The 12,629-nt window shown below is 47.6% G+C and overlaps 1 protein-coding gene across 2 annotated transcripts in view; it reads left to right on the top strand.

Moving 5' to 3' along the window:
* The window catches only part of LOC141069617 (regulator of G-protein signaling 9-binding protein-like), a 66,696-nt gene that overhangs the window by 44,177 nt on the left and 9,890 nt on the right, over window positions 1-12,629 (top strand). Inside the window, exons 1-2 of one of the 2 annotated variants that reach the window (XM_073559326.1) lie at window positions 5,252-5,592; window positions 7,937-8,235. In XM_073559326.1, coding sequence (XP_073415427.1) covers window positions 7,971-8,235 — 265 coding nt within the window. In that variant the 5' untranslated portion in view covers window positions 5,252-5,592; window positions 7,937-7,970. Of the gene's footprint in view, window positions 1-5,251; window positions 5,593-7,936; window positions 8,236-12,629 lie in introns of those variants that run through there. The other variant, XM_073559325.1, reaches the window with a different exon arrangement.

Here is a 12,629-nt window from a genome sequence, read left to right as displayed (position 1 = left end):
GAAGCAATGGAGGTCCTGGGCCTCATGACGGCCTGCATCCAGTGTGTCCGTTGGGCCCAATTCCACTCGCGGTTGTTACAAAGAGAGATTCTCGCGAGGTGGGACAGGAGTCAGGCGTCGCTAGACAAACCCCTAAGGCTCTCAGGACGAGTAAAGGAGTCCCTTCGCTGGTGGTTACAGGCCAGGAACCTTCAGGTGGGCGTGCATTGGACAACCTCTCCATACGTGGTAGTCACCACAGACGCAAGTGCGTGGGGATGGGGAGCCCACATAGAAGGGAAGATCTTCCAGGGGAAGTGGCCAGCAAGTATCAAGGCCAGATCCTCCAATTTCAAGGAACTCTTCGCGGTCTGGGAAGCATTGCGGAGAAACCGGTCGGTACTAAAGAGTCGTCATGTTCGCATTTTATCCGACAATACAACAACAGTGGCATTCCTGAAACACCAAGGAGGAACCAGACATCAACCACTACAGGCACTGGCGGAAAAGATATTCACGTGGGCAGAACGGACAGTTCGATCCGTGACCGCGGTACATCTAGAGGGTTCCCAAAACGAAGTGGCAGACTACCTGAGCAGACAACAGATCCACCCGACAGAGTGGGAATTGAACGTAGAGATCTTCGACCAGCTTTGTCAGCGCTGGGGGAACCCCAGTATAGATCTCTTCGCAAGCCGGAAGAACTCGAAGGTTCCCAGATTCTACTCCCTAAATCCGATGGACCATCCAGAAGGCGTAGACGCCCTGAGTCAGACTTGGGGAGAATCCCTCTCTTATGCGTTCCCACCACTGGCCCTCATACCGGCAGTGCTCAGAAAGATACGCGAGGACCACGCAAGAGTGATATTGATAGAGCCATACTGGCCGAGGAGAAGCTGGTTTTCCCTTCTGGGAGCCATGGCAGTAGAAGATCCAGTCGAGCTGCCCTTGTGGGAGAACATCATCCACCAGGGCCCGATCCACCACCCGGACCCAGCAAGACTCCATTTATCGGCTTGGATCCTGAGAGGGACATCCTGAAGGCAAAAGGATTGTCGGAGCAGGTCATATCCACCCTACAGGCCAGCAGGAAGCCGGTGACGTCGGCAATTTATCGGAAGATATGGAAAAGATTCTGTCTGGAGGGTGGCAGGTCAGAGCTCGTGGCAGGCACCCCTGATCTCCCTAACATACTAGGGTTCCTGCAGGCAGGTTTTAATAAAGGCCTCAAGCCCAGCACTCTAAAAGTCCAGGTTTCAGCTTTGAGCGCCTTCTTCGATTATCAGTTAGCTGCACATCCCTGGGTGATAAGGTTTATAAAAGCCACACAGCGCCTGCGCTCCACGATTAGGCAGCTCACCCCGCCATGGGACCTGGGCCTGGTACTTCGGTTCCTCTGCTCGGACACTTTCGCCCTTAGTGAGAAGATAGCCATCCCTGCTCTCACTCGTAAAACGGCCTTTCTAGTAGCCATTACCACGGCCAAAAGAATAGGGGAGATCCAGGCCCTATCCACTAAGGATCCATACCTCCAGATAAGAGAGGATAGTATAATCCTAAGGTTAGACCCGGCATTTACCCCGAAGGTGGCCTCTACAAGAAATCTGAACCAGGAGGTAGTGTTACCCTCTTTCTGCGATAATCCCCGAAATGAGAAGGAGCGGCGGCTCCACTCGCTAGACGTGAGGCGCGCAGTTATAGAATACCTAGAGGCCACCAATAGTTGGCGTGTCGACCCGAACCTGTTCGTTCTCTTTGGAGGTAGGAATAAAGGGAAGAAGGCCTCTAAGGCGTCCATCGCGCGTTGGATTACCTCAGTAATCTCGGATGCCTACCAGGCTGAAGGAGCCAGCCCGCCTGATTCCTTAAAAGCCCACTCTACGAGGGCGGTATCGGCCTCATGGGCCGAGCGGGCGGGGGCGTCAGTTGATCAAATTTGTCGAGCGGCAACCTGGGCTAGTCTTAATACATTCTGCAAACACTACAAACTAGATGTGTTAGCTGGCCAACAAACCGCATTTGGGAGAAAAGTTCTCCAGGCAGTAATCCTACCCTGAGGAGGTGCTTTGGTACTCTCCATGGTGCTGTCAGGTGGACGTCCTGGAAAATAGGTATTAGACCTACCGGTAATGATGTTTCCAGGAGTCCATCCTGACAGCACGGGTAGTTCCCTCCCTGTTATGTTATACTATGTTGTATTATGTTATGTCATATGCTGTAATATGATTGTTTCATTAAACCGTTACTAGCATCATCCACCTTGTGGTACTTTTCAAATCACTGAGGGAAAGGGGGTGGGACATGGCCTTTTAACCTCTCGTGTGCTTTCCTGTCCCTGTAAGGAGGAGGAGGACGTCCTCCATGGTGCTGTCAGGATGGACTCCTGGAAACATCATTACCGGTAGGTCTAATACCTATTTTTGCCTCCTTCATAACAAGGAACGCTGGAGCAGGACTGGAGTAGGATGGAACTGGAACACAGGAACAGGACTGGAGTAGGAAGGAACAGGAACGCTGGAGCAGGACTGGAGTATAATGCAGGGAACACGGGAGACAGGGCTGCGAGGCTGCTGCAGGAAACACCGCGGACGGAACCGAGAGGTTGCAGAGAGCACAGCAGGAAGCAGGGTCCAGTGTGCAAGGTAACACAACGATCAGGCGCCTCCCTCAGGGGGAAGCGGCCTGATATGGCCCCGTCTGGTCTGCCATTGGTCCGAAGGTGCTTCCAGGTCAGGGCACAGCCGGAGCACAAGAAGCAGAAGGGAGGCGCGGCCGTGGCCTATGGCGCATGCGCATTGCATGCAGAGATGGCGTCGGCCGCGAGCCCGTCAGAGGTGACCGCCGTGGCCGTCGGGTGGGGAGAGGCTGCGGCGTGGGAGCGGAGGCCGGCTGAGGCGTGGGAGCGGAGGCCAGGTGAGTATGACGGAGCGGTGTAACACTATTCTTTCTTCTTTCTCTTGCTGTTCTTTCTTCTTTCTCTCTCTGTTCTTTCTTTCTCTGTTCTTTCTTTCTCTCTCTGTTCTTTCTTTCTGTCTCTATGTTCTTTCTCTCTCTCCCTGTTCTTTCTTCCCCTTTCTTTCTCTCTGTTCTTTCTTCCCCCTCTTTCTTTCTTTCTCTGTTCTATTTTTCTGCCCCCTTTCTTTCTCTCTCTCTGTTCTTTATTTCTTTTTCTTTCTTTCTCTGTTCTTTCTTCCTTTCTTCCCCTCTTTCTTCCCCTCTTTCTTTCTCTCTGTTCTTCCTCTCTTTCTCTCTCTGTTCTTTCTTTCCCATCTTTCTCTCTGTTTTTTCTTTCCTTCTTTTTTCTCTCTATTCTTTCTTTCGTTCCCTTTTTTCTCTCTGTTCTTTCTTTCCTCTCTTTCTTTCTCTCTGTTCTTTCTTTCTCTCCCTCTGTTCTTTTTTTCTCTCTCTCTGTTCTTTCTTTTCCACTGTGCCCTCAGTACCAATCAGTGTGATTAGTAGTGCTACACGGGTGTGGTTGGGGTGTGGATATGGGTGTGGCTAGTTGTGAAATGGGTGTGACCGGGGCGTGGCCTAAAATTTGCCGCGTGCCTGACCATGGCTTGCCCCCCCCCTTAGTTTTGGTCCTGGGTACCCCCATGGTGACCATTGTGGGTTTTTCTGTTATTAAACGAGGGGTACCAACAATTTTGACCACGTGTGTAGCACAAAAATGTTTCGATAAAAATGCTCGCCACACGGGCATAGAACAGGTTCAATAGTCTGGTTTATGGTCCCCCATCCTATTATATGCTCACCCTTCCTTGTATATGCTCCCCAGCCTAGTGTATATGCTCCCCATCTTGGTCCCCCATGCTATTATATGCTCACCCATCCTGCCTGTGCTGCTGTTGTTCAATACATATTGAGATCGCAGTACTCACAGCCGCTGACTTCGGCACCACACTCCTCCTCCAGCCTTGTCCTCCTCCGTCACCTCGAGGCACTGGACGCTTTTTTCATCTGCATTGAGGCCTAAGGCCGGGGTAAGATGAGCGTATGAAAAATTGTCCCATTTTCATCCAGCAAAAAGTGGACGATTGTTTTTTACGTGTGTCATATATCATCTGTGTTTTTTTTTTTTTTACATCGATATGGCATCTGTTTTCATACATGAACATTTAATAACTTTTACAAGGCCAAATAGAATCCCATGTTGATCATTGGAATGTATATGTAATAATCAGATGATTTGAGTGTTTTTGGGCACCCATAGACTTGCTGCGACTTAGGCTGGTTTCACATGTCAGTGGCTCCGGTACGCGTAGTCACAGTTTCATCACGTACCAGAGACACTGACACACACAGACCCATTCAAATGAATGAGTTTATGCACGTCAGCGTGTTTTCACAGACCATGTGTCCGTGAGCAAAACACGCAGACATGTCGGTTTTCACCTGGACACACAGGCTGCAAAACGTGCCGCACGTGGAAAACAATGTACACTGTCCTCCGTGTGCAGGTGCTGAACACGACTGTCATCCATTTTCCCCTGCTCTGCCTAGCAGGGAAGAATGAATGAGTGAAAAACTGACCTGCTGTGACCTCCGGTCCATGGAAAAATGCAAGTGATGAGGTCACGGCAGTTCAAGATCTGTGACGTTATCACTTGCATTCTACTAAGGTCCTGAGGTCACAGCAGGTCAGTTTTTAATTCATTCATTCTCCTCTGCTCGCGCTGATCGAGGCAGAGCAGGGGAGAATGACAGCCGCCGGGGGACAGCAGCTTACAGTAGCGCTACTTCCCCAGCAGCCGTCCTTGTGGTCCTGATGTGGCATACGGTTGCCACACATGTGCTGCACGTAGTACATACAGACACCATTATCTCTGGTACCGGAAATATCAGGATGTGTGAAACCGGTCTTACTGTCATCTGGACAACCCTACTGAATAACACTGGTCCATATGCTATGGAAACTTCACATGTGCACATCCGCCCATATAATGGGCCAGGTAGACAGTTTCCCATGTAATCTTTCCAAATGATATGTTAAAAATGGATGTCTATTAAAATCTATGGACAAAAATCATACGAAAACAAAAAACAATGAAACCGGTGCACGGGGTGATTTGTTCCCCCTACAGACTGCCAGTCCATGTCCACTCCGCCTTTCACCCCCATTGTAGACATTATGGCCGGCCTCAGCTTCTAGGACTTCCTATAGAGCTACTGCCCCAGAATATATATTGGATGGAATATATGGGTTTGATGCCCGGTGCCCACAAGTATGTATGTTCTAGCCCATGCTGGGAGTTGTGCTCCTCCAGCAGCGGCTGCCTGATGTGTGAGCCTGAGCAGTGCTGTTTCTAGGTGTCAGCATGGAGGAGAGTGGCGAAGGATGCCGCCTCCCATAGGCGGCTGTGGGGAGCGTGCGCTGCGGCTCTGGAGGCGGAACCTGTGCTCGGTGCTGTGCATTTCCCACACACTGAGGGACGGTCACGGACGAGCTCTCCCGGGGAATCCGGCTCCATGAGGCTTTAATCGGCAGAGCAGCAGCTTGCTGCCATTATCCTATTAGCTATTACACAGCCTGAGCCTCACACTCCAGCTGAGCCTCGGCCCAGGAAGAGATGTGACCGGAGACGCTGCCCGCTGAGGCGCCCTCGGGGGCAGGTAAGTGCCAGGAAGCAGAGGGCACAGGGCAGAGACTCTGAAGTGGGCAGGACAGGTTTAAATGTCACCCTGGGTTCACTGTCCCCTGATTGGCACATTATAGTCAAGACATGCAGCGGAGATGGGTCACAGGAACCTCCCAAGTGCAGTCATGGCTCTCGTAGTCCAGTGGTGACTAGTGCCAATGCTCGGATGGGTGACATGGAGGTGACCAGTGCCAGTGCTCGGATGGGTGACATGGAGGTAGCCAGTGCTCGGATGGATAAGATGGAAATGGTCAGTGCTCGGATGGGTGACATGGAAGTGGTCAGTGCTCGGATGGGTGACATGGAAGTGGTCAGTGCTCGGATGAGTGACATGGAGGTGACCAGTGCCAGTGCTCGGATGGGTGACATGGAACTGGCCAGTGCTCGGATGGGTGACATGGAAGTGGTCAGTGCTCGGATGGGTGACATGGAAGTGGTCAGTACTCGGATGGGTGACATGGAAGTGGTCAGTGCTCGGATGAGTGACATGGAGGTGACCAGTGCCAGTGCTCGGATGGGTGACATGGAAGTGGCCAGTGCTCGGATGGGTGAGATGGAGGTGGTCAGTGCTCATATGGGTGACATGGAAGTTGTCAGTGCTCGGATGGGTGACATGGAAGTGGCCAATGCTCGGATGGGTGACATGGAAATGGTCAGTGCTCGGATGGGTGACATGGAAGTGGTCAGTGCTCGGATGAGTGACATGGAGGTGACCAGTGCCAGTGCTTGGATGGGTGACATGGAAGTGGCCAGTGCTCGGATGGGTGAGATGGAGGTTGTCAGTGCTCATATGAGTGACTTGGAAGTTGTCAGTGCTCGGATGGGTGACATGGAAGTGGCCAATGCTCGGATGGTTGACATGGAAGTGGTGAGTGCTCGGATGGGTGACATGGAAGTGGCGAGTGCTCGGATGGGTGACATGGAGGTGGCCAGTGCTCGGATGGGTGACATGGAGGTGGCCAGTGCTCGGATGGGTGACATGGAAGTGGCCAGTGCTAGGATGGGTGAGATGGAGGTGGTCAGTGCTCATATGGGTGACATGGAAGTGGTGAGTGCTCGGATGGGTGACATGGAAGTGGTGAGGGCTCGGATGGGTGACATGGAAGTGGTCAGTGCTCGGATGGGTGACATGGAGGTGGCCAGTTCCTGGATGGGTGACATGGAGGTGGCCAGGGTTGTTATGTAGGCTCGTGTGTCAGCTAGCATTGGCTATAGCATCACTATAATTTGCCCTGAATACTGCTGGTCTGACCACCTGGTCCAGAAATTGTGGCGCTGGGTCCTCTTTTCTGGATGTCCTTCATCCATGTTAGTGTGGTCACTCAGCTTTTTCCTTCATGGCTATTTAACACTGGGGAGTGACCAGTAAGGAGCCTCCACTTCTCCTTGTACCCCTTCTCAGGCCCCCAACACTGAGATAATGGACAATTATCTAATGTAGTGTTGTTTTTGTCATTGTGTCATTCATCTGATGGGGTTTGCAGAAATCTGTGCACCCTCTGCTGATGTGACCCCATTCTGCCACTTCTGAATTTCCCCTAATTGTGAAAGCTGATTAATTAAAGAGTATGTTGTTAGAAGAGGGGGTCTGCGTGATTGAATCAATAGTCCGTGCGTGACCACTGCTTCATTCACTTCTATGGTCTCTGATGCCAGCAATCATACATTTATCACCTATCCTGTAACTGTTGTTTATGGAAATCCCCTTTAAGCATTTGCCCTGCAAATGCCATCTTCCATATGCAGCCAGGATTCTATGAATGGAGTCCTCTCATGAGCAGACATGGCACGCAGACGGGCATTATGATAGCCGTTCAATGAATTTCTCCTGCAGACTTTAGCACTGGATTTCGCTTCCGTCTGTAAAGTGATTAGTCCTGACAATGTTATTAATTTACGCATCTGCTCATAATGCACACCCACTGGGTAGCATGGCACAAGTGCCATCTATTATTATGCATGCAGTGAATTGTGGTGTTTTCTCCGGTGTATGGCAGGAGGTAAGGACGAGGTCAGTGGGCAGATTAGCAGCGTGTATGTCACAGCCCTGTAAATATAGTAAACCCATCAATGAGAGCTGTCAACAACCTGCCTGCGAGTCGTCCCTGATCGTCATCCTCATTATGTGTTGGCACACTATTGATTCCTGCGGAGTGATGGGTTGTGTGAAAAGCTGTTCCTGTCTATAGCTGCATCGTTCTCGAGCACGCCATTGGTTTCTGGAAATGCCAGGAATTATGTAATGTGACTGGAGAGATTAGCTGATCGTGTGTGTTAATGGCATAATGATGTTCTTTCTTTCTTGTTTTGTTTGCCAGGTGCCCCCTATGCCAGGAAAGATCCAAATTAAGAATGTCAGTCCAGGATGGTGCCAGCCCGGCACCCCCTCACTTGCACCCTATCTCCAGAACATTAACACTGCGGGGAATACGTGGGCACACAACGGAGACCAGCAGGCATGGCACGGTTGCAGACTGCAAGAAGGTTCATAACTCCTTAAATAAGGTGACAGCCTGTTACCGGCAGCTGGTGATGTGTGTCGGGGGGACGTCGGACTGTCCTCGGCTACGAGAGGAGCTGGAGGAGAGCAGGAAGAAAGCTTTTGAACTAAGCACTGGTGAGTGTGGGTGGGGGTCCCAGCAGAGGAGATGAATTAAGCAACTAGTCATGAATTTGCCCCACCAATCCAAAGTATAAGGCCGGGATCACACACAGCGAGATACGGCCGAGTCTCGCAGGTTAAAACCAAGCTCTGGCGCCGGCACTCCGGAGCGGAGCGTGCAGCCGCACAGCAATACATGGAGCTGCACGCTTCGCTCCGGAGTACCGGTGCCAGAGCTTGGTTTTAACCTGCGAGACTCGGCCGTATCTCTCTGTAGTGTGACTTCGGCCTTATGCTAAGATGTGAAGGTAAACGAGTGGTAGGACATATGTACCCCTGAGTCGTGCAGGCAGAGGCAAGAACAGTGCTAATCCATGGGGGTCTCTGTGCGACCCACACTGATTTAAGTTATTCCCTATACAGTGGAGAGGTGATAATTTACTTAGACCAGAATAGATCTTTAAGCCTCAGCTAAAGCCTGTAAGACACCACCAAGACATATATATGGGAAAACACTCATCCGCACACATACATTCCTACATATATGGAAATGCCAGACAATGAAAAAATTCCAGCTTCCAAATATAAGCAAAATTTATTCAGGCATAGCATTGCCATTCTGCGCTGTTGCGGTCTGTCCAATGACCTTGTTTTTATGCCTGAATACATTTTGCTTATATTTGGAAGCTGGAATTTCTTCATTTTTTGGCATTTCCACGTGGGACTACATGGAATCCGTGCTTCCTATGCACCACTAGCCAAGACAGGTGAGCTGGTTATTCACCGCATTGCACATTCCTACATATATACTGTATAAGTGTATGTATGTGTATATATATATATATATATATATATATATATATATATATATATATATACATATAATTTTAAGGTTTTTTTTACCAATACATCAATTTGCCATACCACTACAGTATCAAGCTCAATGCCAACAAGGACTACTAAAGAGGGAATCAAGTCAGGGAATAATATGTCTTTGGTGAATGCCCACCCTTACACTGGGGATGCTTATCCCACTATTACAATGATTTTACTTCCGTCCATCCACCCAGAACTATCCGTATAATGACGGCTGCCAGGCAGGATCTTCCACCTTGTTATTACTAATGGCATCCAGAGGCTTTGTCATTATTGAATATGTATATTCCCATTTCAGATTTATCAAAATACTTTTCAGACCTAGAGAGACATCAGGAAATTTAGATGACAGTTTAGGAAATTGCACAAACAACTTTTTCTCGTACAGTGATGCTATTCAGAAGTGGAATATAGAGCGCACCCTTTACATGGCCATCTGACCGCAGTTTGGGGGTTTATATACTGCATTTTATATCCAGATGGAGACTATGGTGCAGTGTTGGATCAGACCTGTCTGTGAGAGCCATTATTTTCTGACCTGCATTGCTAATAGCAGGGCAGCTGCTATCATATAGGGCCCGATTGACTATTGGTTGCATTTTCACCAGTTTTTTATTGAGTTTTTATATTTTTGCACATTTTTTTTTGTTTGCGGCGTGTTTATTTTTCCATTTGTCCCTTATTTAAAGTCACTTTTTTATGTGTTCGTTTTTTTATGTTCATCATTGTGGACGGAGTTTATAGTTTAATGATATATTTTTTGCGCAATTCGGCATCTGTGACTTTTCGAAAAGTCACAAAATTTGCCGCAAATGTACTCCACCTTAATGACAGAAATTAAGAACATTTTTGATTATTTTCGTGTAAAAAATGTCAGCGAATATGACAACAGTAAAAAGAAAAAGTGACTTAAAAAAATGCAAATGTTGAATTTGGCCCATAATATTTACTTACCTTCACAGTATTGACCCTTTTATTTGGATAGCAAAATCAGTGTTGGCCCTGTGTAATGAATGCCCTGTCGGCCACCAAGCTGTGCAGATAAATCTATAAAAAGGAGTGTGCTGACTGGGTTTCCTTCCCAACATTTGTCAGCTGGAAAATGTATAGTGGTAAAATGTCCTTGACAGCACCCACCTGTACAGCACCTGGAGAGACTGTTCTGGAGCTTCCCCACCTAGATCTAAACAGCACACATCTAATAACGCTGCTGTGTACATGGGTGGGCAGGGAGCGTTAGTATTCGGAGACTAGCATGTGTGAACAGGGGCTGAGGCAGTACTGTAATCGATGTGAAGAAGGAAGGACAAGAACCTGCTGTGATTACTGGGGGTAATGACAAGATACTGCTATGAATATTGGGGGGGCAGCAAAAAAAACAAGGTTCTAACAATCTGGTTACAGTAGAAAAAGTAGTAGCAAACAAATCTTATATTTTGGCCCAAATGAGAGCTAAAATCTGTACACAAAATCTGTAACACATTCTGTCCAGACAACAAGATTTCTCCAGATTGACTTTTGTTTATAGCTCTTCCATCTGCTATTTTCAGAATGCATGTACAGGGTGGGCCATTTATGTGGATACACTTAAATAAAATTGGAATGGTTGGTGATATCAACTTCCTGTTTGTGGCACATTAGTATATGGGAGGGGGGAAACTTTTCAAGATGGGTGGTGACCATGGCGGCTATTTTGAAGTCGGCCATTTTGGATCCAAATGTATTTTTTCCAATGGGAAGAGGGTCATGTGACACCTCAAACTTATTGATAATTTGACAAGAAAAACAATGGTGTGCTTGGTTTTAACGTAACTTTATTCTTTCATGAGTTATTTACAAGTTTATGACCACTTATATAATGTGTTCAAAGTGCTGCCCATTGTGTTGGATTGTCAATGCAACCTTCTTCTCCCACTCTTGTCACACTGATAGCAACACCGCAGAAGAAATGCTAGCACAGGCTTCCAGTATATCCGTTGTTTCAGATGCTGCACAACTCGTATCTTCACAGCATAGACAATTGCCTTCAGATGACCCCCAAAGATAAAAGTCTAAGGGGGTCTGATCGGGAGACCTTGGTGGCCATTCAACTGGCCCACGACGACCAATCCACTTTCCAGGAAACTGTTTATATAGGAATGCTCGGACCTGACACCCATAATTGATGGTATGGTGTGGTATATGGGGTACAAATATAGTGGGGGCTATTCTTCATCAATGGAGACCTCAGTGCCACTGGATATCTGAAATTGCTACATGATGATGTGTTGCCCTCTTTATGAACTGAAGATGGCACGTTCCCTGAGTTTTTCCAGCTAGATGGTGCACCACCACATTATGGGTGTCAGGTCCGTGCATTCCTACAAGGAATCTGACCCCTTAGACTAGCATTTCTTCTATGGTGTTGATATCAGTGTGTCAAGAGTGGGAAAAGAGGGCTGAATTGACAATCCAACACAATGGGCAGCACTCTGAACACATTTCATAAGTGGTCATAAACTTGTAAATAATTCATGAAAGAATAAAGTTACGTTAAAACCAAGCACACCATTGTTTTTCTTGTGAAATTCTCCCATTGGAAAAAATAAAGTTGGATCCAAAATGGCTGACTTCAAAATGGCCACCATAGTCACCACCCATCTTGAAAAGTCCCCCCCCATAACTCCCATATACTAATGTGCCACAAACAGGAAGTTGATATCACCAACCATTCCCATTTTATTTAGGTGTATCCATATAAATGGCCCACCCTGTAGATTAACAAGGTCAACTATTAATTTCCCCCATTATCCTTACTCTTTTACCCTTAGTGTCTGACCTTAATGACACTGATGACTGGCATTAACCGGGCTGTATTATCAAATGAGACCTTAACCTTTATTGTCCAGAACTGATCATTTTTTGACCAAAGACACAACAACTATCAGGACCATTTTTTGGAGCTGCATCAGCAGTATAAGAGTATGTGCACAGACTTATATATGCAGATCTAATGTATGTAGATAAGTCTTAGCATAATCGTATATGAATCCTGAGCAACAAAGCATGATTCAGAGGGTGTGGGTGGACAGATACTTTGTAGACAAAATGGCTAGATAGATAGATAAAGTAATGGAGCCTGGAAACAATATTAGAAAGTAGTAGTAAATCAGAAGATGTAGAACATGTAGGTGCTACCTATGCCCCATCAATCATAGCCTCTATTATCTAGGCACAAATAATGAAATTGGGGGTGGGGGTGGCATGGGGGGTGCGGTTAGAACAGTTAATAATTTAAGAAAGAATAGAGGTACAGAGAGATACATAAAGTGCATGTATACTAATGCCAGAAGCCTCGCCAACAAAATGGAGGAATTGGATTTAATGTTGTTGGAACATAATTATGACTTGGTGGGGATATCTGAGACATGGCTGGATGAGAGCCACGACTGGGCGGTTAATTTACAGGGCTATAGTCTTGTTCAGAAATGACCGAACAAATAAGCGAGGGGGAGGCGTGTGTTTATATGTAAAATCATCCTTAAAACCCATCC

This window comes from Dendrobates tinctorius, unplaced genomic scaffold (assembly GCF_039654945.1).
Source record: "Dendrobates tinctorius isolate UK_male_01 unplaced genomic scaffold, ASM3965494v1 ptg000270l, whole genome shotgun sequence".
Classification (NCBI taxonomy): domain Eukaryota; kingdom Metazoa; phylum Chordata; class Amphibia; order Anura; family Dendrobatidae; genus Dendrobates; species Dendrobates tinctorius.
This window is presented reverse-complemented; position numbering and strand designations above follow the sequence as displayed.